Source organism: Gymnodraco acuticeps, unplaced genomic scaffold, assembly GCF_902827175.1.
Source record: "Gymnodraco acuticeps unplaced genomic scaffold, fGymAcu1.1, whole genome shotgun sequence".
In the NCBI taxonomy this organism is placed as follows: domain Eukaryota; kingdom Metazoa; phylum Chordata; class Actinopteri; order Perciformes; family Bathydraconidae; genus Gymnodraco; species Gymnodraco acuticeps.
The window spans coordinates 369,986-397,147 of NW_022991291.1; the positions used below are offsets into that span (position 1 = coordinate 369,986).

Sequence of the window (27,162 nt, forward strand, 5' to 3'; positions counted from 1 at the left end):
TTCAATGTATTTACAATCTGTAAACAGTACGAGCTATCTCTAAATTGTATATGGTCACTTTAAAAATATATATGTACCATGTTTTACTTATGTGCTACGTGTTTGTTTTTTTACTTATTATGTTTTTTCTCATTAATAACTACGTGGTATCGTACACTTCCAAGTAGCGGGACAAATAAAGAAATTCTGATTCTGAAAATAAATAAACAAAAAATACATGAAATGGGTTTATGTGAAACGTTTGAAGAGCCTCTTCCCCGTCTAAAGATACAAGAAGTGTTCTTTGTCCTTGACGTTGCAATAAGAGGTTTTTAAAGACCAGTTCAAATACAGTACGACTAGAAATGGGCATTCAGTAGAGTTCAGAGCTGCTGTAATGATAGAATGACTACAGACCACAATATATTCTCAAATAACCAAAAAAGACAGATAAAGATTCTGCACCCAATGAAATGGCATTTGGATTGATTTTCCATGAAGATACAGCATTACAGTTTGTCTCCAGGCTGTAATGTATCAAGTGATCGTGCAGAAGAGTATGGGGATTTGGTTTGATTTACTTTTCATAAAGTAACAAAATGAAAAATAGACTTTTGACATCAACTGCACTCATACTACTTTTAATAAGATGGATGATTCATAAGGCCCTGAACATCTGTGCAAGATCAATTCAAGTCTGCAGTTTGCCTGGTACAGTGAGATGGCATTATAATATAAATGAAGTGTCATTCTCCTCCAAACATAAGAACAAAGCAAAAATGAAGAAGGGTGACCAGACATGGGTCTCATTTTTCAGCTTGTCTCATATAAAGTAAACCAAATAATACAACACACACACACACACTATCAAAGTGAGAAGAAAACAAGATGCAGAACACTGTAACACTGTAAGTGTACTCACATTAATGTCAAGCGAGCCGACAGTTTTGTATATTCTTATGTAATAATGTTTATAAAAATGAATTATGCATACTTTGCTTTGTACTGTGATATAACTACATCAATTATTTAAATGTTGTAGGGGCCAAAATTACTGGATTTAATTTTCCCATTTGTTCACTCGAGCCCTCTCGACATTCTTTCTGTAGTGCACTAAACATCCAATAACATCCATTATAAAGCCTCCACAATACATCTATTGCTTTTCATGAAAACATCAGCAAACCCCAAGAAATAAACATTTACTGAAAACTCAAAAGTCAATGTCATTCTTTTAACAATTTTTAAATGCTTTTTATGACTACCTACGACTTCTTTGGTACCATATTTTAAGAGGTGTCGGTTTGTGACATTCTTGGCTCTTTTTTATATTGCCCTAACTTAAACTTAAATGAATTATTCATGTTTCAAGATTAAAACGCCTTTGTTTGTGTATTAACATGTCATTCACTCGGATCCTGAATGGAGCATTTATGGCTCCTTGTTTCCAGGCACAGAGCTCAGGAGCGTGGTGTGTTTTGACCGCAGATTGAGGCATATTTTTGCAACGCTGGCATTACGGGGCGCCACAGCAACAGCTCTCAGCGGGGCATAATAAAGTTCATTTTGATAACACAGCAGGAGCCAGGGAAAGCTTTAATCATGGTCCCTGTTCTCCTTTCTAAAACAGCCTCCATACATCCCAGCCTGCCCCCCCCCTTACACTTTGCAGCCTGTTCTACACTGCTACAGTACTTATATATTAATCGTTGCAATTATTTTACGCCATCATGTCCTTAATCATGAGACAACGGCTCACCCAATTCCCAACAAAATAAATCAGCAAACACCATCTCTATGCTCATTAAGAGAAATCATGCTGTTTTCTTAACCGCGTCATGTACTGTTTGCTGAAACAGCTGTCAACGAGTCATTCATCACAAATAATTTCACTTTACAATTAACAGATTCATCTCATCTGTAATAGCCTTTCTATGTTCCTCTGTGTTTCTTAATTGATCCAAAAGGAAATGTATAAAACATACATACAGAGGTTTAAGAAGTACTCAGGTATTTTACCTAAAGAGGCCCTATTAGTTTATAAAGGTTTTTGTGCATGTTCCCTCCAGAGGGAGTTTCTCTCCCACACTCCCACACCCATCATTAATAATGCATTAACGTCTTGTTAAAAGGAGGGGATTATTTAAATTACTTGATTTACTGCTAAATTGCTTAACATATAAGAATACATAATGCTTTATTGGTTGATTTATATTCTGTATTATAAATCCATACCTGCAAACTAGTAACTAAGTTTGTTTAAAAAAAATGAATGGAGTACAAGCAAAGATTGCCTCCGAAATGTTGTAAATTAAAGCATAAAGTAACTTAACATAAAAATACTCAAGTGAATTATAAGTACCTCAAAATGTTACTTAAGTACAGTACTTGATTAAATGTACTTTCCACCACTGCATACACATGGTTGCCTTTAGCCACAGCAACACCTTTTTATTAGAAAAAAGAATGTAGATATGTAAATCTAGTTGATCTACAAATTGATTCAGTATCACTATGGCAGTGATTTTTGAACATCAGATTTAAGTATATTACTGCATCACAGTCGCTGGCCCTTTAATTGGGACATTACTCGGTAAGGAGTTCCTGTTCCCATGGGGATTTAATTATGGTAATACTTGAAGGATGTTAAAAACCTAATTGTCTTGACACCTTATAGGTTTAATTGTTGTTGATGGAGGCCGTGTAAAGTGTCACTCTCTGCAATTGTGATTGTTGCTTAAAGATGTCTTATTGTTGACAGTAATCTGCATTTTCTCTCTTTGTGTGTTTTTCAGCAAACCCTCTGCTAATGAATTCATCCATGCAACCAGATCTGACAGTGTCGCGCACCTACACCAGCCCTATGTGTTTCCAGGACTCCATCGACAAGGATCTGATGGCTGAGCGCTCACTGCTTGACCCATTGCCTAATCTCAAGGTCAAAGGTCAGCAAATAGATGTGTGTTTTGTGAGCCCCTGACTGTGGTGTTCAAATACTTTTTGGAAAGGCAAGAAACTAAGTTTGCTGTTGCTGTTCGGAAGGATAATCCATCTTGCTTTGAACCTGCTTTGAGGCAATCTCTAAGAAAGCTGTCATAAAAGAAAAATGGTCATGGTCTTGAAGGGCATCACAAATTGACCATTGCTAAGCCACGGCCTTCTTAGTTACTGTTGCTACGCCTGTCAAACTTTCCGCTCTTGCGCCGCACATCTGCAGTTTACAGTGATACAGATGTACAACTCTAAGTGTGCGGTAGCTTCTTGATTTCAGACAAAAGCAGGCTTCAGACGTCAGATTTCCTGGCAAAAATATAAACTGTTGCCGGCAGATTATTACTAGATATAGCTGAACAGCTGATTTCAGTAAAATGAGCTCCATTAGCTGGTTGAAAACACCGCCTCCAGATGACTTTTAATGTCTTTAAGCACCTATGAAGATGAAGTTAAGTTTGGCAAACAAAGCACTATCTCAAATTACAGTCTATAGTCTAGTAGCTACTTAGCTATTCACGCTAACAATTGTAGCTTACGTTATAGCAGATAAACACACTATTTAATTAATTTGTTACAATTCTTACATTCTGTTTTTGGTTTTGGGGGAGATTGCCTGGAGAGGTAATATTGTGCTCATTTTGAGGATTCATACTTTTACTTTTTTACTAGACCTTGTTTTATTGCTTCAATGTTTATAAAGCACCTTATTCTCATAACAAATGTATGAATATATCAGATTTTATCCTACACTAAAATGCTTGGTTTTTCACACCTGTTTCTTTAAGCCCTCCTCCCTAAGAGAGAAGGTACTGTAGAAAACCTGAATGTTTATCAAATCTCATGTTTTCTTACTAAGGCAGCCAACGAAAACATGTTGTCTTCTTATTTCACAGTTTGTTGGTAGGCATATATATATATATATATATATATATATATATATATATATATATATATATATATATATATATATATATATTAATAGCTCGGACTAGGGATGCTCCGATCGCCAATGTTGGGGCCGATCGCCGGAATCAGTATCGGCCGATACCGATCGCCGATCCGATCGAGTGGGCGGGGCCTAAATGGAAGATTTAAACATCACTTTAAATCTTCCATTTAAAGTGATGTTTAAAACTCAGTTAATGGGGCTCATTCACTGGAGCTTCCACAAACAACAATCAACTTAATTATTACATTCAAATGATGTACATTATTCAAGTTTACATTAACTTTGAATAATAACACGGGATGAATGAGCGGAAGCGCTCTCTTTTTCTCTCTCCCTGTCTCTCCCTCTCCTGACAGCCGTCAGTATCGTCTCATGCAGCTCACTGATCCAGTAATGAGTGACCCGACAGTGAAGAATAAATATATTTATATCTAGTTTAGCTTGTTCCAGAGGTAGATCAAATAGCTAAGTGTGTTAGGTCTAACTCTTGTGTGTTTCGCTCCGCTCACCGGTCCGTCACAGCGGGCGGAGCTGCAGGATTTCTGCTTCACACACGTTGCATACCGCTATTTTACTGTCTTTTTCGGACACCTTAAAATACTGTCAGACCGGTGAAGCCATTTTGGCGAGCTTGTTTTGCCGCGCACAGAGAAAAGTGTCGTGTATTTTACGTCATGCGATCGGCATGTTTAGAGAGCACCGATCGATCGGTAGAGAGTGAGTATCGGCCGATCTCGATCGGTGACCGATCGATCGGAGCATCCCTAGCTCGGACAAAACATGTTTTGTTTTTCATGGTATTTCTTACTAGGCTACTTACTTCTTACAACAGATCCATGCGCACTGCTTTAGCTTGAAGAGAAATCCAAAGACAAATTTGTTTGCTAAGCTATAATTGAACAACTGCTGTTTTAAGGGACGATCAATTTGGAGAGTGATTGGTTTTACAGACACCATACTGAATTCAACCTCTAATGTAATCCTCTAATATCTTGCTGTTACATGTGTCTGCACTCCGGTGGTAATAGAGAAATTGAGTTTACAGTGATGCCCTATAGGCTACTGTTTTTGCTCTGGGTCTAATGAACAGTGTTAGTTTAACCGCAAAAACGTTGTATTTGATTGTTTCTCTAGGGGTGGCAGAAAGGGCAGAATACCATGTCATGTCCCACCCTCAGACATTTCCACGGGGCCTGGCTCCAGACTACAGAGGGGTTCCAGTTGGGACCACGCTGGGCAGAAGAGGCAAAAATCTGTTCACTCCACAAGTCTCTCTGACTCCCAGCAGGCCTCTTCACAAAGCAACTGCAGTGTTTGGTTATGCTGGAGGCAGGCTGGTGGTGCCCAGCACAGGTGAGCCCACTGTAAGACACTTCATTCCATATATAACCCAGTGTGTAAACTGACATTCCTTAAACCTAAAACTAAAGAAATTGCAGAGAAGCTGAAATCTATATCTTACCATCGTTTGAAACAGCAGCAAAGATGATACAGGGAACCTTGTAATGCGTTCGGAAGTTTTTTGACCTTGTTGGCATGCTGCGAATATTTGGAAATGTCTTTGATCGACCGACTAACATGAACATGAATATCTTATTTACTGAAGCGCTGAAGTTAGACAGCTTTGACATTTCTATCCAACCAGTGCATCCTGACAAACCCAATCAACATGTTTCATTATACGACAAAGTGTTCTAGCTATAGTGAATGTGTAACTTTATAAAGAACACACTGTAAACTATAAAGTAAATGTTCACTATGTAAACCTGTGATGCTCAGTGTACCACATTATTAAGGCAGCTTTTCCTCGCGGCCTACATTCATCATCCTGTCCCTCGAGGGCCTTTATCAACTGCAGTGTACATTGGCAGTAATTGTTTATCATACAGTAGTGTGTGTATCTGAGACACAGTGTTTGTGCTTGTGACAAAGACGCTCTTGGCAGCATTGATTCACGAGGCCTCCGGGACCCTCTTCCTTTTCCTCATGCCATCACCTCTCTGGCTGTCACCTTTAGTAAAGAGACATGACAGCAGGGCAGTGTGTAGCTGTCAGTGGTGTAAAGTAACTAAGTAGATTTACTCAGGTTCTGTACTTGAACACAATTTTGAGGTACTAGTACTTTACTTGAGTATTTCAATTTGATGCTACTTTGTACTTCTACTCGACTACAGTTCAGAGGTAAATGGTGTACTTGTACTCCACTACATGTATTTAATCCCTTTAGTTACTTCACAGATGTGGATGAATGATGTGAAATATAATCAAGTGTTGAATCAAACTTTAGTTCCACCTGAATCCACAAGCTACCCTGCAGTCTACAAAGTCATTCAAACTAGCTGCACCTTTATCAGCTTTGAGAACACTTTCATGATCAATCATTATAAAACATATCATATATATTATTCTGAAATGGCACTGCATAATGAAGGTTGGTAAGTATATGTGTACTTTTACTTGGGTGACATTTTGATTGCAGGACTTTACAGAGTATTCCTACACTCTGGTACTTCTTATTATCTAAGTATTCTCCCACCGCTCTACCTGTGTGCTGATCACTTTCTGCATGCCTTCTTCTCTGCAGGGATAAGTCTGCTGGTGCCTCATGGGGGGATCTCAGAAGACACTACCTGGGAGATGTACATGATCATCAACCAGGAGGACAGCATGTGAGGACTCTCAGTACACACTACTCTCTTTTAATCTTTCAACCATCGCAGCACATCTCTCTTCCCTCTTCACGCCACCTCGTCTCTCCCTCTCTTTGCCGAACATGCACACAAACAGCTCACACAGATCCTCTCAAGCGGAGAATACACAGTCCCATGTACTCACACATACACACATACAGATGCAGAACATATACCCACCCATCAGGGGTCCTTTCTCATCTTGCAGGCACTGCGGGGGGGAACATGACGTGTCATAAATACATTGGCAGCCGCAGACAGATTTCGATGCTGCCTTAAGCAACTGTCTCAGAGAGAGAGATGCCCTCCATGCCTCTGGTAGCCCGTTTTAAGTTAGTAGACAAAACAGTGACAATATCTCCTTCCATCGTGACTGGTGAGAGTGCACTGTGAACTTTGTAAAGTCACGATGATCGGTGATATTGATTATGTTTTTGGTTCTGTTGAACGTGATATGTATGCTAAAGTTTGGATGACTGTTTCCTGCCAGCTCAAGTCTTTTTCTGTAACTCTTATGTCAGGATTCTCACAAAGCTATTACTTGAGGAGGAAAAGGCATGATAGATAAGAGCCATTTGAAAAGGGGAGTAATACCTGTGACTTGTTTGCAACGGAGCCTCAAACGGTATCTGACAAGCAGGAGTCCGTTTTTGGACATGTTCTTGATTTATAGCAGACGGTATCAATGTGTCAGCATGTCTGTGTGAAACCCCGCTAGCGAAATATCACCCTAACAACGCGGATAACAGCCTGTGCTTCTCAATGAATTTCAATTTCTACATCCCAGGGAGAATCAAAAGTGACATTTAGTGCCACGTGAAATTCAACTGCGATTTCACCAGCACCCACACATTAAGTGCCAAGGGTCATTTGAGGAAAAGATACAGATCAAAGGTCACCTTCAGGTTGGGGACGGGCTCAGTCAGGGGGCTGGTTACACCCCTCTGCCCAAAGTCTCCCCAGTTCAGCCTCGGCGCTGCCCTCCAGGCTGCTGCCCTGCTCTGATAAGCTGATGCTGTTTACTTCTCTGGCTGCCGTCTGAGGAGCTGCAGGACCCGAGCCCCACTGAGCTGTCAGTCACAGCCTATCTTCTGACAGCCGCAGAGTTCATCGGAGAAATTGGATCCTTTCTTTCCATTCAAACTCGGTCATCTACATAAGACGTGGCTTTCCTCTGCAGAGAATAAGAATTGATCGGCTCTGGCTCGGTTTCAGGTGTTTGAAAGAGCTTTAGTTCGTCCTCTAGGCTTCACCAGGTGGTTCTGTGTGCGATCTCCTCCAGCGCAGCAGGGGACAGTGGGTAGTCTGAGGACAGCATCATCGTTTGTGACAAAATATCGCTTTTAGGATGTGACTCGTGCAAGTTTAGGTCAATGAGTTGAGCAACATCATTCTGATTTGTTTGCCTCTGTGCTTCCCTAAGCATTGACTGAAGGCTTAAAATCACAGAATCGCCTTCTGGGAATTTCTTCCAATTTAGCACAAATATGCAGTTGGATTAAAAGATAAACTGATAATAATTCTGTGGTCAGAGGTCAATGTCCCTGTTACTTTACAACACCGTTTTTCTGGCCATAACTCAATTGAAATGCTAATTTTGACAATTAGAAAAAAAAATGTATTAGGATAAAATGACGAAGTGATGACATCTGGGAAAGCCTAAGGCAGACAACCGTGAGTTGCTAATAGTTGTTTGACCATCCTTTACACAGGAAGGCAAGTTATACTGCATAGTGTCACTCAGGGAAGTGATGTTCCTTTTATCATTTTTTGTTTTGGATGGATTTACACTCTAACCAAATACATTAATTCAGTATAATTCCAAGCTTAGTTTTATGCCTGTAATTTTGTTGAACTCCATACCAATGTGATAACTTTAGAGACTCTCACTGATGAGTCATGGTCAATACGTTACTTATTATTGTGTTCTTAGCTAAATGAAATAAATAAAAACAATAAATGCCACATTTGATGCTTTTGTGTGAAAACATGTAACAATAGACAGCACAATAACAAGAGACACGATTTAACTAATAACCCCAATCTAATATTTACATTTCAACTATCTTCCTGAAGTGGTACTTCTTTATTCTCATAACCACAATCAGAGATGCTAAATAACCAGACCTTTAATCTATGCTCACAGGCAGTCTGGATAATTACCATAGTCTCAGTAGCAGGTTACCTTGGTGTCTTAGAGCCTGTGGCTGCAGGGCACGGGGTTATCTGCATGTGGGGTATTATTTTTAGATAGAAAAGCATTGTTGTTTTTATTTTTTGAACAACGTAACAGTATATTAAAGAAGTTACATACACATAAATCTGCACCAGAAAAAGTAAAAAAATAAGAGTAAAAAAAATCTTGGTTTCAGGTTTTGTTCCTTGGGAAAGCACAAAACACACGCACACACACACACGCACACTCATGAGTCATGAGTGTGCGTGTGTGTGTGTGCTGGAATTGGGCCGGTACTCACCGGTACGCAGTACCGGCACTTCTGGTTCTGACCCATGGAGTACCGGCACTTCTTGCTCAGTACCGGCATGCTGGCGGTACTCCGGTACTCATGCACCGTGCCAGTACTCAACACTCTCCCGCCGTTCTTATTATACATCCATATATATATATACAGCCGCCCGGTACTCAGTAGATGCGTCATGAGGTGCCGAACGGACATTCTCATCGCTCTAACCGCTGGAGTTTCACAGCGGCTGTCAGCTGTTTACTCCTGTCATTCAAACAGAACGTGCTGGAGAGGGGGCGGGGCTTATCTTCCCCATGCAAATACTGTGGTGGAAACGACTATGTCAAAATTAACCTATTTGACCGTGATTTAATAGTAATACACGTTTCAAAATAATAATAATAATAATAATAATAATGCCGAAGTAACAACATACTGAAAACTGTTAGTAAAACCATGTTTTAATGCTTTACAATTTACATACCTAGATGCACGTGTGTTGTGTTTATGCAGTGCAACTCCCACCCAGTGGGTGGCTATGTAGAGTGATAGAACAGAGCAGGCACGCCCCCGAGAGAAGGAAAGCAAGTCACGTCACAAATTAGCATTTCTAAAATGTTAGCGTGGATTAATAAAAGTGCAAAAAGACAGCGGTTGTCGCCGGAAGAAACTTCAAATACAGAGAATGCTGTGCCTGTGTTGGAAATTGTGTCTGATGGGGAGCTTTCTTTGGTTGATCCTCCTGCTCCAAGTTCTAGTGCATTAGCATTAGCACTAGCTCCGCTGCCTCCTCCAGAGCCTCTAACGTTAGCTGCTGCTGGCGCAACTGCCACCACCAACACCGGGCAAAGCGATGCACCTGACTGCTGGACAACGGACCAGGTGCAATATTTTTGCAAGACCAATGCATGGCTCCTTCTTAAAGATAAGAAGCTAGGATGTCGGATATGCAGAGATGTCAAATCTTTGGGAATACACACTGGACAAGGACTGAAACTGTCAACTGAATGGGGTGAGTGTGCAGTGTCTCATTTCGGTGTTGACAAGGGCAAACATCAAGCTAGCCTGAGAAAAAAAATCAAAGAACATAAAGAATCACAAGCCCATGTAAAAGCTGCTGACATCCTTACATCTGCTTCACGTGAAACTATTCAACATCAAGTGCAGTCTATGCATAAATCTGAATTAGACACCACTATCAGAGTTTTTCGAACGGCATATACAATTGGCAAACATAGCCGGCCATTCACAGACATGCCAATTGATTTGAATGTACAGAAACTGAATGGGCTGAACGTGGGCAGGGTTTTGCACTCCAATAAAACCTGTGGTGAAATCATCGACCACATAGCTCATGAGCTGAAGAAAAAAATGGCAAAAGACATTACAGAAAAGCAAAGAAAACTCTGTGTTTTGGTCGATGAATCTACCACTATTAGTGGTAAAACGGTGCTTGTTGTGTGTCTACGCTCAGCATTAGCTGATGCTGAGCCCGAAACGTTTTTTTGGGAGCTGATCGAGTTGGATGGAACAACGGCTGATGACATCACAAAGGCGTTAATGGAGTGTCTTGGAAGAGATTTTAACGAGGACTTTTTAGGTCAGTGTTTCGTTTATTTTGCATGTGATGGGGCTTCAGTCATGCTAGGGAAGAGAACAGGCGTTGCTACCCAGTTGTGTAGTAAATTCCCAAGCCTGTTTGTGTGGCACTGCTCCAATCATCGTCTAGAGCTGGCAGTTGGGGATGTGGTCAAGGAGGTCTCAGGGCTCAATCATTTCCAGATCTTTTTTGACAAACTCTATTCCTTGTTCCATGCCTCCCCCAAAAATCAGAGGCAGTTAGCGCAGTGTGCGCAAGCAGTCGGACAGCGTCTCCTGGTGATAGGGCGTGTTTTGTCCATCCGCTGGGTGGCTTCAAGTGAAAGGAGCGTCAGAGCAGTCTGGGAAAACTACCGAATGCTTCATGATCACTTCACAAATGCTGCAAACGACACGAGCAGGGATTCCAGAGACAGAGCAAAGTACAAGGGCCTGGATGATGTGCTCACATCTGCAACGTTTGTCAGCAATCTGGGACTGATGTACGATGCGCTCACAGAGCTCAGCGACCTCTCTCGGCAACTCCAAAAAAGAGAGATGACACTGCCTACAGCAGATAGGCTCTTAACTCGAGAAATACGAGTTTTTTAATCCATGGTCACCATGCCTGGCCCACACATGACTACAGTTCATACAGCTCTAGCTGAGAAGTCCTTCAAGGGTGTTGCCCTGCGTGAGAATGGCAGGCTTGTACAGATTCATGCAGGTCAGTTTTTCCGCAGTATGGTAGAGAATCTGAGACACAGAATGACTTCCACAACCTCCTCTCATGTCAGCACAAGAGAAATCCCATTACATGGCCGGGAGGCCCGGGACAATCAGCTAATCCAGGACATGAAATTTATCCATCCTGGAAGTTGGCCTGAAGAGGAGTTAGACGTACAGTATGGGGACGTAGAGGTGCTACGTTTGTGCGAAGTGCTGAAAGTGGACAGAAGAGAGACTGTTCAGGGCTTTCGCGAATACAAGGAAACCAGGGCATCCCGTACACCTGCTGCCATGGAGCCTCTACTGAAAGCAGTCCGAACCATCGCTGTCTCCACTAGTGAGTGTGAGCGGGCATTCAGCTGCATGAACGATATCCTTACTGCAAAAAGGAATGCTCTCTCTGTCAGCCGACTGTCCAGCCTGGTTTTCATTAAATGTAATGGACCATCACTAGGACAGTTCAATCCGGAACAGTATGTGAGGTCCTGGCTGGCAAAGGGAAGGAGAAGTGCTGATGAAAGAGCCTGTCCAGCTCCAGCCCCTGATACTGATGTCCCCAAGGCCTTCTGGAGCCTTTTCTAACAATGTGAAGTATATTGCAAAGCAGCTCACCCAGTGAGAAGACTTTTGACATAATGTGCCGATTTGTACAGATCCTGGAGATAGAAGGACTTCAGACCAACCAGGGAGTTATCTGATCAGCTTGGTGTTCAATGTAACTCTTTACCATGGCTCAGACTTTGTTACTTGCAGTTACAGTTTCTCATTTTAGATTGTGCAAATTTTGCATTTGTTTTTACATGTTCTTTGTTCATGCTCTTTATCATTTTTCTGAGTTGGAAAGTTAGATTGCATCATAGTTTACTTTATACATATTTGTATTCTTCAGTGGTGAAGTATATTGCAAAGCAGCTCAGCCATGTGAGAAGACTTTTGGCACTTTTTCGTTTTTCGTTTTCTGAGTTGGAAAGTTAGATTGCATTCAAAATGTACAGAAATACTTAATTTTGTTAAAGCTTTTTATAAAAAATGCTTCTGACCAGAGCTTTGTTTCCTTGTCATTAATGTTGAACACCACCAGAGGGGCTCTCACCTGAAAGGTCTCTGCTTCATGTGTCTTCAGCAGAAGATCTAGACTTTGATTGCTATATTTTCAGTTAATATTGACCTTACTGAGCTTTAGCCATATCCGCTGCCTATCATAAAAAATGTTAAGTACAGTGAACCTTTCTAAAATATACAGTAGTAAAGAGACAAACCCACCAGCATTATAGTAGCCAAATTCTTGTTTGTGGGCTGTATATATAAAATTGACTTGAAAAAGTTGCTGATTTTAGAGTACTGGCACCTTTTTCATTCCAATTCAAGCACTGCTCATGACCCCTGTAAGGAACATAGAATGAACCAGGAGCTAGGTCCCAATTGAAAACACTGCTCTACTACTATACACATTATGCTACATTCACTGTCAAAGAAAGTAAATTGGCAAATAATATGACCAATTATTGTGTTTCTCCATTGTATATCATTCTAAGCTGATTTTTCAGTTTTGGGCTACTGGACGGGCAAAAAACACAACAGTAAATGTAACATGATGGTGCTCAAGTGATGGTCGAATTGATCATTTTCTTATTCATCTAAATCATTTCTTGTAAAATATATTTGGTATTAGAATAACATTTGAACACAGCCTTGGTTATCTAGGAAGTGAGGTGGAACAGTGTCAACATGAGAAGTGTCACCTATAATAAAAGTTATTCTAACATCTATCTCATTCTCATTCTGTGGGTGTTCCCTGTATTTGTGTGTGGGTCCACGCACACTTTACACATTTGTGATGCATCTGTGCTTTCATGTCAGCGCCTGTCCCTGCTGCAGTTGCATTAATGATGTTGAGAAATATCCATGCCGTCCCAGTGACAACAGCAGCAACATCGTGTCCTGTGTGTGAGGGGTCCGGCCGGGCCAGCTGCATGACTGATGGTGGTCCCATTGATTGCTCTCAGTCTTCGGGGCTTCCAGCCAAGATTGGGCCCCTGGCCAAAAGCAGCTTGGCCCAGCTAATCTGTCACCAGGCTGGCCAGAACAGGCTTCATAAGCTCCATCGACCCACGGAGCTTACACGCTGTGTGCTAAGGCCTGTCCTCCCCAGCCCCACTGTCCATTAGTCTTGGTGCTTTAATCTTCCTCTATCTGTGTGTCTGTGTGTCAGCTGCTCAGGGATTGATTCATTATGAGTGTCCAAGGATTTGAGTTTACTGTGTTTATAGTCACTCTCTGCTATTTTTATCCTTGTTTAAGCAGTAATTCATTAATAATGATGATCACGTCCTCATTTTCATACCCTCTTTTTAGCTGGAACAGAAAAGGACCATCTTTAATGTTTGTTGAAAAAAGTTGGTGGAGTGGTGGTGCACTAAACATCTCAGGTGGGGTGCACATTAAAACACTGGATGCAAAAGACTGTTTAACATTTGATTGCAGTCAATCCGGTGGTTTGTGGATAGTAAGACCTGGATGTACTGTGGAGGATTTTCTCTATATAAAAGAATATAGGTAATATATTACAAGTCAGGTAGACAATGGAAACAATAGGAACCTTAAATAATGCTCCCTTTTCCTCACAATGTAGGAACAAATCAATAGGGATCTAGCTTAACAAATAACAACATAATTGTAAAGATTTAAGGTACAAACAATTGAGATCTCCATATGCAAACTCACAGTGGTCTCATTTGTTCTGCCTGCAGTCTCTGGAGGGAAAGAAGGGAGTGAGTTTTATGGGCTTGGATAGGGGAGTGGTCTACATTTGATTGACAGTCTAGGGGACGGGTGGCACGAGTTCGAAACCCGCCACTGCGTCAGGCCGTTGTGTCCTTGGGCAAGACACTTCACCCGGATTTGCTCCTGTGGGTATTGTCCACAGTACATGTATAATACCAATGTGTACTTGTAAAAGCGCCTCGATGACCTCGAGGCGTGAAGATGGACGGTGTGGCGCTGTGCAATGATCAAGGGGTGAAACCCGCCGCTGCTGCGTCTGTAAAGCCGGTGTCTCCTTGGGCAAGACACTTCACCTGAACTTGCTCCTGTGGGTATTGTCCACAGTATCTGACCATTGCATGTATGATATATGTGTAATGTGTGTATATGTAAAGCGCTTTGATTCATTGAAAAAGCGCTATAATAAATGTAAGGAATTATTATTATTAGTAGGGGTGTAACAGTTCACATAATTCACGGTTCGGTTCGTACCTCGGTTTGGGGGTCACGGTTCGGTACGGGTTCCGTACAACAAGAAAAAGCTAAAAAAAAAGTCCCAAATGCATAATTCCAGGTTTGTTGGTATTTATTTTTGAACAGTAGTGCAAGTTTCAGTATAAAAATAAGGAACTCTAACATTTTGAATAATTAACTGTAGGCCTATTACACAGTTAAAAACAAACCACAAATGGTACCACACACACTCAGATGGCCATATTATCTATAATGGCTCATGTCAAACAAAAAGGTTTCATCAAGCTGTAAAACTAAAAAGAATGTCTTGAAAATATTACAAAATAAATAATAAGAAAGTGTTTCAAGAGCGCATAGCCGTTGAAAAACATATGCCAATAGCTTCCGTTATTTATTTTGGTCTCTCGGCTTTCATGTCTATTGGCTTCTTAAAAACTGCGGGGATAAGCTGTTGAACTGCTGTTGTCTTTCGCCGGGCTCCGGTGATTGGCAAATCTGGGTGATGCCTTCTGATATGATGTAGCATGTTTGGTGTGTGTTACCATAGAGAACCGCAGTGACGCGTCCTAAAACCCGGATGTAAACTCCTTCCGGTTCCTTCGTCAAAAACGCAATGCAATTTCTCCATAGGATTTTGGAAAATAGCTCGAAATAAGGTCTGTGGTTGACACACATTTAAGAGACGGATCACGTTTTGTTCAGCCGGATAATATCCACATGTCTATCCTACTTTTATAATTTTCGAAGCATAAATCTAGTCGCAAGAAGCAAAATGCTAACGTTATGCTATAAAGGAACTACAGCAGGGTACAGCTTCAACGTCACGCCAACTTAAGATCCATATTCAAACATACAGATTGTAAATCGTAAAGTTTGCAGGAGGCAGGTACTTGCTTTCAAGCAGAACAGGGCAAACAAACTTAGCGGGAGTGTTTTACGTGTTCGGTGTAATGACGTAAAACGGCCTGGACAACTTCTGTAGTCCTATTCAGCCACTTGTTAACAACCATCGTTTTTCAGACACGTAAACTCTTCAAAAATCACCAGCGGGGTCACTGCTGATGTATTTAATGTCGTAGAACAAAACGTGATCTGTCTCTTCAATTTGTGTCAAACACAGACCTTATTTCGAGCTATTTTCCAAAATCCTATGGAGAAATTGCATTGCTTTTTATCGACGGAACCGGACGTGGTAAAAATGTTAACTTACTTCTGGGTTTTAGGACACGTCACTGCGGTTCTCTATTAGCATACCGCACCGCTGTCGAACAACGCCGACACACCGTCCTCGTCCGATCCACCACTCGCACTCCATCGTTATTGTAGTCCACAGGGAACCCGAAATGTTCCCACACAGCTGATTTAAAAGAAGCAGGTGGGTTCTAGCTCCTGTGTGTTATCTGAAATCACCATACTAACTTCTCTTCTTCTTGTATTTTGTTCGTTTTGTTGTTGTGTTTTCTTCTTGTTCTTCATTTGTTGTTTAAGGGCGGCAGGCAAACAGCTTTTAGGCGCAATACCGCCCCTGGATTATATATACTGCACTGAGTGACAGACTTTTTTCCCTTCATAAAAAAAGGCATTCAGACGAATACGGATACCGTTACACCCCTACAGTCTAGTGATTCAAGAGGAGTTTTAGGATTCTTAACATTTGTTGTTTTGATATGTAACTTAACTGTTTTTCTGTGGTGCAGCTCTGTGTCCGAGGAGGGGTCAGAGGTTTTCCTGAGCCCCGCAGTCACGTACGGCCCCCCCGGCCTGGACCTGTCCTGTCCCATAGCCATGACCATTGCCCATTGTGCGGAGGTTGCAGCCGATAATTGGACCATCCGGCTAAAGAGGCAGACACAGGAAAACAAGTGGGAGGTGAGCAATTTCTATTTAACATCAGCTTCACTTATCAGGTCCGAATTCCCGGCTGCAACATGAGTGCAGAATGTTAACAAGTGAAAACACACAACTTCCACCAGTGCCCTGAATATCAAAACCATCTGATAAAACTGCTACCACTTACTTTGATGAAAATGTCCATCCTGCAGTGTGGTCATGCAAGCACGGAGTCGATTTCAGGGTTGCCAGCTCAGATTTGTCATTCTGTATAAAATGTAGCCCTTTCAAGCTCTACCTCATGCTGTCATACATCCAAAAGAAGTGTCAGACCAAATCCAAATTACTGCTATTAGTCATTTAAACATTCATTTATTTCCCTAGTTTAATGATAATGGTGTTTCAAAGCATTTCTCTTGTATGAATCTGTGAATTCTGCATTGCAGCTGGTAAAACAATAAAACGCAACAAGCACAATTTACATTGTGAGGAGAGAAAAAGCACAATCATATCCATCTGTTTATTTATTATATGGCACAACAGTAGATAAAGGCATAAGGGAGTTTAAAGGTGGGGTAGGTAAGTTTCAGAAACTGGCTCGAGATACACTTTGTTATATTCCATGGAATGTTCTTAACATCCCGATAGCAATGAATATCTTAAGTGCTTTGACAAAAAATCCATAAAAAAATGTCATCTGTGGAACCCGTAATACTGTAAAAAGTATAACCAATCCGTTTAGCCGGCTCTGTAAGGAAGTCTGAAGGAAGGGGCGGATTCTTTTCGGCCGTTTCTGAAACTTACCTACCCCACCTTTAAAAAACGGACAAGTGAAATCAAGCAATCTGATTGGTTCTTAGTCGTGATATAATGAGCGTATATCACGGGTAGAATTGTAGTTACTTTTTACGGGTCGATTATGATGCAATGTCCCGCCCACAGCGCTATCTGATAGGCTATTACTGAAGATTTTCCGGGCGGGAGCCAGCCAGAGAGGCGGGACCTTCTCAGATTACAGGCAGGTGCGAAAGAACGCAGACACAGACTGAAGCAAGCAGCAGCGCTGAGCGGCAGAGCCATACATGTAGGGTTGCCAACCGTCCCGTATTAGCCGGGACGCCCCGTATTTGAGCCAAAAGGGGCGTGTCCCGTACGGGACTTTGTTTGTCCCGGACTCCCGTGTAAAGGGAAAAATAAAAAATATTTTTCTGTTTGCGCGCAATGCAGTGTGTCTGGCTCATAGGTCTGGCTGCGTGCCTGTGTGTTTGTGTGTTTGTGTGTTTGTGTGCTGTATGCGAAGGGCGCGAGGACCGCTCAGTTGACAGGGCAGGCACAATGCTCGCACGTGTGTGTGTGTGTGAGATTTTCTCCGGTGGGCCGCGGGCGCGGCATCATTGTTTGTGTGGCATGTCAGCCTGTTCAGTCGTGTGGGAAAATGAGCGCTGCCGGTGGAGGAGGTGATAATGAAAGAGGAGAAGAGAGAGAGGATGTGGTTCTGGGCCCTGGCCCTTGTAAAAAGAAAAGACTTGTGTCTTACAACAAACAGTGGGAAGAAAAACACAGTTGGGTAAAGCCCGTGAGTGGAGATCTGTCTCGGGTCTTCTGCACCTTGTGTCGGAGGGAGTTTTCAATAGGTCACGGTGGAGAAAACGACCTGAAACTGCATGCTGGCACAGAAATGCACAAGCGAGCAACACAAAATAAAGGTGCATCAAATATAACTAAATTCTTCGGCAGTTCAACTGCAGAACAAGACAAAGTTGCTGCATGTGAGGTAACATCAGTGTATCACACAGTTAAGCATGGTTTGAGTTACAACAGCATGGACTGCAGTAATAAGCGGTTTAGTGAATCGAACACTGCAAAGAAAATGCAATGTGGAAGAACAAAGGCTGAGATGATAACAGCCAATGTGCTTGGCCCCAAAACTGTTCGGGATATTCTAAAAGAGCTGTGTCCTCCTCTCACCGAGGTCGCAGCAGGTGAGGAGGTGGATGTAGCCTGTGTGTGTGTGTGAGAGAGTCAGTCAGCTGATTGATGGGAAAATGGTTGGTTGAAGGATAAAATTAAGTCTAATAATGATGTACCGTGCATGTTCACATCATGTATACTTTGCATTACTTAATACCATTTTTCAAATATTTTATTTTTTAACATTTTGGACAAAATAGCCAATTGTACATCGAGGTGCCCAGATGTCCCTAGTGCCCACTTATCCGATTTGAACATGCTGATGTACAATGTGATGTAGTAGCCTAATGCAGGTGTAAGACCTGTTTGTATTGTGTTATAGGTATGCATAGTTTTCTATACATTTTGAGGGTTTTGACCCCCAAAACCATTTTCGAACCCTAGGGGCTGGCTCCCCCAGAATAATTAAATAACATAACCCTAACCTAACACTAACCCTAAAACCGAAATAAAGTAACAAAAACAAGTAACTAAATCCGCCAGAAACCCGAAAATCTTCGCGAGCACGTGCGCGGGGGACACATGCATGTGTCCCGTTTCTCCATTTCTGGAAGTTGGCAACCCTACATACATGTGTTAAGCCGAAATTCAATAAACATCCCAATCCCCTATGCTGAAGTTGCAAAAACACCACGATTTTATGATCCAATTCTATCTGTTTCCCAGTTACACAGGGACGCGGGAAGTCAGTCAGAGTTGGGGGTGCGTGCAGCATCTAGCAGCGGAGTACCCCTAGTTTCCACCGGGTCCGTCTGCGGCGCGTTGCGGCTGCGTTGCGGCGTCCGCAAGGATCGCGGCCACTCTAGTCAATGGGTGCTATTCCACCAGACGCGCCGTGTTACGGCTCAGAAGCGTCCCAGAAGCGTCTCGCCGCTGGGCTCCGCTCGAAATAGGATTGAAGTCTATTTTTCGACACGACGCAGCCGTAAGGTAATGTCAGGCAGGAAGTGGACGGTGACAGCATCCGGCCCACCCCCCCAAATAAACTAATTTGCAGACCCCCCTTCACATCACTACATCGTCTCCACAACGACACGCACAATGGACGACGAAGTTTTTATATTGGCAGTGGAAAAACACTTGATTTTATATGACACAACGAATCTTTTTTACAAGGACACCACCAGCGTTCTCCTTCGGTTTACAGGCACTGTGTGTAAATTATATAGAATAATTATGATGATTAATGCATTTTTTTTACCACTAAAATACAGCAACCCATCTTTGATTCATGTTGTTTTTAACTGGACTATTACAATTATTATTAATTATGTCTGCAGTCTACAACACAACAAAATAGGAAATAACAACAATAAACACGATTTAAACAGACAAAAAAATAAACCATTTAACTACTAGTCTATAGTTACTTTCTTGTAGAAGTACAAATGTCCAGGAAATATGCCCAAATCAACAAGAACTGCGAGCCGGCATGCACGACGCTCCGCTTCCGTAATGCTTCTGAAACGCTTGTGAAACGCGCCCGGTAGGGTATGACGGCGGAGGAGGCCGGACCAAAACCGCGGCGCAGCCGTTGACGGACCCGGTGGAAACTAGGGGTAACTGTGGTGCGGAGGGGGGGTGGGGCTGCGAGTGGAGCCTCGCAGTTTTTCAGGTTGATATGTGAAGCTCATTAGCTAGCTAACATGTATCTAGCAAATGTTTAGCAAAATATTAGAAGTGAGGCTACTAGACTAACGTTAGGTCTACTGTAATAGCCTCACTTTTAATAGTTTGCAAAACATTAGCTAGCACTAGTGTTTTGCAGTTGCTAGCAGCTTATTGGGATGTTATGCTAGATAGACAGGCATTGTTTTGATATAATAAATTAAGCATTATTGTTAGTTAAGCATGTCAGCCTGCAGCCCCACTTCTTGTCTCTCTAACTCATTGCAGATGGCTGCACTAAAGAAAAGGGCACAGAGAGGAAACCAGTTGTAAGATGTTTAAAAGTTCATTAAACATAATATATGCTTAAATGCATTTCAAAGAAGTTGTGTTGAGTTGTGTTGGAGTTTGTGTTATTCTACATTTTGACACCAAGATTTTCTGATTTTACTGCAAATGTATATTGGTTCCAAATATCGGTTATCGGTCTCCTTGATTACTAATAATCGGTATCGGCCTTGAAAAAGCCATATCGGTCTATCCCTATTACTTTTCACAAGTCATGTATCCCTCCGCGTCTGAGAAAAGCTACAACCGTTAACTGTTACATTACGTCCGTTACGAAAATAACTAACTAACTACTAACAAAGCTTAAGATGGAAACATTTAAGGTTAACTTCGACCTCCGGGGTGACCTTACTATGGAGGAGTGGATTGAGCAGTGCCTATCTATATACAGTAAGCACCTAAACGACGACATGCAGAGCTACGTGAAGAGCAGGTAGACCAACTGGAAAAGTACCACCATTCAAAAGCTTTCTGATGCGGGTCTTGAAACAAAGCAGAGAAATGATGACCGTTAGTGGCCACAGGTGCGAAAGCTCTCTCCAGAGCCGAATCTCGGGGACCGGAGAAAGTGGAGCAATATTCTCACCACGCCAAGCAACAGCCTAGTAGTATAATATGGAGTCAGATTTGGGTCAATATTCTAGCGCGTAAAACAAGCTACTCACGAGCGGAAAATGTGCTTTTACATGCGCATAAAATGACCCTCGCGCGCAGATTAAACCCCCGCGAGCGGCTCTGCGCCCGCGAGCGGCTCTGCGCCCGCGAGCGGCTCTGCGCCCGCGAGCGGCTCTGCGCCCGCGAGCGGCTCTGCGCCCGCGAGCGGCTCTGCGCTCGCTCGCGAGAGAGACAGCCCTCTTGCTTGCTCGCGGGAGTGTCAGCCTCGCGGAGTCTGTCTACGCGCGCGTGAAAAGTTTCTGGCACTTTGGGGCGGAGCCACTGGACTTTGATTGACAGCTGCCAGGAAACCCGGGGTTGCCAGGTTTGATAAATGCCTGAACTACCAAGAGCCGAGCAGTGACGGCAGCAAAATCTAGGTGCGTACAGCAGACAGTAGCTAGCAGTTTTCGACGGACACAGCCCACTGAAAAATATATTGTTTTATATCAAATTACATTACATTACATTGCATTTAGCTGACGCTTGTATCCAAAGCGACTTACAATAAGTACATTCGACCAGGAAGACACAACCTTGAAGAAAACAGAATCATATATATATATATATATATATATATATATATATATATTAGCTGTACACTTTACGAATATAATAGTTTTTTATGGACAACTTTACCATTCAATCTCGTCCAACTGATTTTGCTGCCGTCACTGCTCGGCTCTTGGCAGTTCAGGCATTTATCAAACCTGGCAACCCCGGGTTTCCTGGCAGCTGTCAATCAAAGTCCAGTGGCTCCACCCCAAAGTGCCAGAAACTTTTCACGCGCGCGTAGACAGACTCCGCGAGGCTGACACTCCCGCGAGCAAGCAAGAGGGCTGTCTCTCTCGCGAGCGAGCGCAGAGCCGCTCGCGGGGGTTTAATCTGCGCGCGAGGGTCATTTTATGCGCGTGTAAAAGCACATTTTCCGCTCGTGAGTAGCTTGTTTTACGCGCGAGAATATTGACCCAAATCTGACTCCATATATAACCTCAACCTATACAAGTAACCTCATTGTCACTGTCACTACCCGATCTGCAGCTCTGCCCGATCTGCAGTGCGCATGTGCGAGATGGTCCGCCATATTGGACAACTCCGGACGGCAACCCAAGTAGGACAACATTGACACAGTGGCTTTTGGCAAAGCTCAAAAGGAAAACTCGAGAGAGATGAGTTATTGTTATTACAACGTGACTTCACTATTATTTAACAACTCTTTTTATTGGGTTCTTTTATTTGGGGTTAAGTACATTGTCAGAATAAGTGAGAAATGAATGTAACTTCTGTTAGACAGCCATATGCCATACATTTTTGCACACATTCACAGTAAATATGTATTCAGTATGATAGCTGTCTAACAGAAGTTAAATCCATTTCTCACTTATTCTGACAATGTACTTAACCCCAAATAAAAGAACCCAATAAAAAGAGTTGTTAAATAATAGTGAAGTCACGTCGTAATAACAATAACTCATCTCTCTCGAGTTTTATTTTTGAGCTTTGCTAAAAGCCACTGTGTCAAGTGTCCATCTTGGGTTGCCGTCCGGAGTTGTCCAATATGGCGGACCATCTCGCACATGCGCACTGCAGATCGGGCAGAGCTGCAGATCGGGTAGTGACAGTCACTACCCGATCCGCATCCCTACCCGATCTGCATTGCGCATGTGCGAGATGGTCAGCCATATTTGACAACTACATACGGCAACTCAAATAGGACACTTGATGCCTAGACGGCTGCCCGATTTGCATCGTGCATGCGCGAGTCATAAACGTCTCAAATATCTATACAAAAATATTTTGTGATTTTATTTGAAATCAAATGAAGGACATTCACAGTTAATGTAATTAGATATAAATTATGAATGCCATACATATTGCATACATTCACAGTCAATATTTCTTCAGTATGTACAGTATGATAGCTGTCTAACAGAAGTTAAATCCATTTCTCACTTATTCTGACAATGTACTTAACCCAATAAAAGGACCCAATAAAAGGAGTTGTTCAATAATAGTGAAGTCACGTTGTAATAACAATAACTAATCTCTCTCGTTCAGATTAATATTGTCGGGTTTTTTTTGTTTTCTTTTTCTGCTTTGCCAAACGCCACTGTATCAAGTGTCCTATTTGAGTTGCCGTATGTAGTTGTCAAATACATAGGTATATAAACCAAGCGGCAAACTCTGGGGAAGAGCCGGGACGCCAATACGGAAGTGCCACACACTGCAGTTCATCTAGTGGCCAGTAGGAGCAGGCTGCAGAAGAATTTCCATAGACCCCCATGTTAAAATGCCCAACTTTACAGCAGAAATAAACATGTTTACATCGTGGTTCAAAAAACCATATTCTCTGTATAGTTAGATTCCCCCTTCATGACTACTGTGTGGGGGGTGAATTTTTTCTCAACTCATCTGTTTAATTAATATTAAGCCTTAAAGCTTTTGCATAAATTAGGGCGTGGTCACTTTGATGGACATGTACATGCCTCACTGTCAGCTAACAGCAACTTGTCCACTCTGCTAGGCTACAACCATAGAGGCTACAACGTTAGTTAGTTGTAGTTACTGTACTTGACCCTTTAGCCGTGTTCGTGGTGATTGTGCCTTTTAGGGAATATTGTTACAAATACCAGACAATTAAAATGTTGTGCTGTGCGCTTGAATGTACTAACAGAACTTCCAAGAAGTCTAAAATGATAATAGTATACATGTTAACCCCGTTCGCAGGTGTTTGTGTGCTTGGTAGCTTAGCTTGCTACTTATTAGCCAGCTAAGGACGTAACCCTTTATACATACATATACATTTTAGTTTATGATTCAGCCTTGGGTAAGACTTTTATAGTCTATGGCTATGACGCCCATAATGCTAAACGGGAGCAAATGTTAATAGGGAACCCAATTATCCCAGTGGTGGCCGCCGGAGCTAACGGAGCCGCAGGGGGCTAGCTCCAGCCGGCGTCCCGGAGCTAGCCCACTGCGGCTCCGTTAGGTCCGGGTGGTGGAGTCCGTCTTTTCTCAACGTGTAAATGACAAGCATTAAGAATAACAAAATATAGCTAATTCTCTTGCAGATTGTCTCATTTGATTATGAATGTAATGTTTATATAGAGCAGGGATGGGCAACTTTGATGGTGGTGGGGGCCACATAATTGATGTACTGGCCACCAGGGGGCCGCAGATTCACTTGGAACACACACAAAAATTCCATGTGTTATATGTAATTATTAACAAATATACTAAGTCTGACATCTTCACTGACATTTTACAATCAAAGGGAACATCCTCTAATAAACTCACTAAACAAATATCAGTTCACAGAAATTTTATTTCATTTTTACAAGTGGCATGTTTGTATTGAACAGGTTATTAAACAGTGGAATAAAAGTATTTTTAAACTATTGGAAAGCACGGAAAATGTGTGTGTATTGAAATTAACAATTAAGATGACATAAACATGAAGTCATGAACACTAACCCAGACATTAGTTGTCTAACTTGAACCTAAAACACTTGTAGCCAGTCTCTGCATTCCCCTTATTCCACAATGAGGGGAATGTCAACACAGACACCCGTCAGCCCGCACTCTGCTGTTCCTCAGCGCAGCTCCCCCTCCCTCCCGCTGAAATTATGAATGAAAAGCGTAGTAATCATAGATAACACGGCAGGGTCCGTGACAGTTTGTTTTCATCTGATTTCAAATAAACAAAGTCTTTGTTTTAAGAATACTAAACTTGTTTCGCCAAATTCAGATGATAAATACAACTTTTATGCTTGTAAAGGCATAATTACAAGAGGCAATTTAACGTCACAACAGGCATAACAACAGCCGGTGTTTCTTGTGAGGGTTTCCCCGGGAAACAAACAAAATACACACAAATGCGTCACAGATTATTTCGCGGTATTTGAAATCATGTACGCAGCTCGCGACGTAACTAGGAGTCTAGTGGAAGGTATCAGTACTACAATTAAAAACTTTTATTTTTTTATTTTTTATTATTAATTACGTTGTTTATAAATTAATCTGAGGGCCGCACAAAGAGGAGGTGGGGGCCGCATGCGGCCCGCGGGCCGCTATTTGCCCATCCCTGATATAGGGGAACTACACTGTTAGCAGTAACTTGGTATGCATGTATTTCATGTTAGCTTAGCTTCTTAGCCTGAGCTAGCTCTGTTTACTTCCAGTTCGGAGGCAGCAGGTCCCGCCTCGGCTCCGCCTCGGCTCCGCCTCTTTGCCCTTATTTGGAGCAGGCGGGATTCGACTCTGACGTCACAGTCGAGCCGTTAGTGGCCGACTCCGCCTACTAAGGGCTTCTCGGAAACTCTGCAGAATCCTATGGGTGACGTCACGGACACTACGTCCATTTATATATAGAGAACCGCAGTGACGCGTCGTAAAACCCAGAAGTAAATTAGCATTTTTAGCACTTCCGGTTCCTTCGTCAAAAAGCAATGGATTTTCTCCATAGGGTTTTGGAAAATAGCTCGAAATAAGGTCTGTGGTTGACACAAATTTAAGAGATAAATCACGTTTTGTTCAACGACATTAAATACATCAGCAGTGACCCCATTGGTGATTTTTGAAGAGTTTACGTGCCTGAAAAACGATGGTTGTTACCGAGTGGCTGAATAGGACTACAGAAATTGTCGAGGCCGTTGTACGTCATTACGCCTAACACGTAAACACTCCCGCTAAGTTTGTTTTCCCCTGTGTTCTGCTTGAAAGCAAGTACCTGCCTATCTTTAGTATCTGTATATCTATATCTGACCATTAGAATCTGTATTTTTGAAATTGTCGTTTTTAACACCGTAGTTTTACAAATTATAGAATCATTAATTACCAGTGTTTTCCAATTTTACTCGGCAGTTCGTTTCGTTAGCTAATGTTAGCTAAAGCTAGCGCTACTAGTTAGCTACGCAATGGTTTGTTGCTTTGCTCCGGGTTGCAGCAACAGGTCTTTGCATGAAACGTGCTCGTTCTATCGTTTCCCGGCCAATGTTTTCCAAAGGAGAGTCTGGATTCGTGCTATGAGGTAAGCTGACGTTACATTTTTGTCCATGTCACGGTGAAATCTAAATGATGGGTAGTGACTGTATCGCCGTTTTAGAGATGGCGCTGCTGAAAAGACCGCAACATAAGTAAAGATAATGAATACATCCTATTAAAACCTGTGTGGCTTATATAAGTCTAATTAGTACAAGCAGCATGTAACTAAAGATTGTAGTCAGGGAAATCAGTTTGACATATTGAACTAATAACAAATCACCTCTGGCTGGCAGAGAACTCTCTGCTCCATAGCTTCTCTTGGACGTAAAATCACATGTACATTTTACATTTATATTCAATTTAATATTCCATCCCTCACATACTTTTGTATATATAATAACTTATATTTTGTTTTTCTTGTTATGCTGCTGCAACACAAACATTTCCCAAATTGGGATCAATACAGTAATATCTTAATTCATTAAGAAATATAACTATTCAATATGGATTAATCTACCATTTATTTCTTTAGTTCAATTTTTTTCATCTATAAAAATGTCAAAATAGTGAAAATGTTCACAAGACAAAGTGCAAGGTTATATCTTTAGATGTTTTTGTTTTAGCCTATGTACTGTATGTCTTAATGCTCTTATATGTGACGGTGTGACTTCCATGAAACTAATATGTTATATCTTCCCAACAGATGAGCTGACAGGAAGCCTAACACTCTAACAACCACAACATTGCAAAGGCGAGTAAATGTAAATTAAAAACGATTCACAATTTTTTTATTTCTTCTTCTTTCTTGCAGTGAGGTGAAGCTGACCTTGCACTTGGTGCCAGTAAGGATGTTCCTCACGCAGGCTGAATGTTTCTCCCTCCTTACTGACACAGAAGCCCTTGATTTGCAATGCTTCACTAATTGTCATTTCCCTGGCTCCGTAGGGACACTTTACCTCCAGCACAGCGGAAGACCCTACCAGACCATCTGGAGATGCCCCCAACACTCCTGATTGGGAGAGCCACAAACCTGACTCATGTACCTGCATCTGGGTTGCAGTGGTGAATGCCCTGACGCCCTCACATTCATTCATAGTCCCCCACTGTACAGACAAAACACCATCAAGGGCCTGTTGTTACCCTAGCA

The 27,162-nt window shown here is 42.0% G+C and overlaps 1 protein-coding gene across 1 annotated transcript in view; it reads left to right on the forward strand.

The window, feature by feature from the left end:
- The window catches only part of unc5da (unc-5 netrin receptor Da), a 201,505-nt gene that overhangs the window by 157,155 nt on the left and 17,188 nt on the right, over window positions 1–27,162 (forward strand). The window contains exons 10-13 of the mRNA XM_034240064.1: window positions 2,775–2,924; window positions 5,057–5,275; window positions 6,507–6,591; window positions 16,319–16,490. Of these exons, the coding sequence (XP_034095955.1) occupies window positions 2,775–2,924; window positions 5,057–5,275; window positions 6,507–6,591; window positions 16,319–16,490 (626 nt within the window). The remainder of the gene's footprint in view (window positions 1–2,774; window positions 2,925–5,056; window positions 5,276–6,506; window positions 6,592–16,318; window positions 16,491–27,162) is intronic.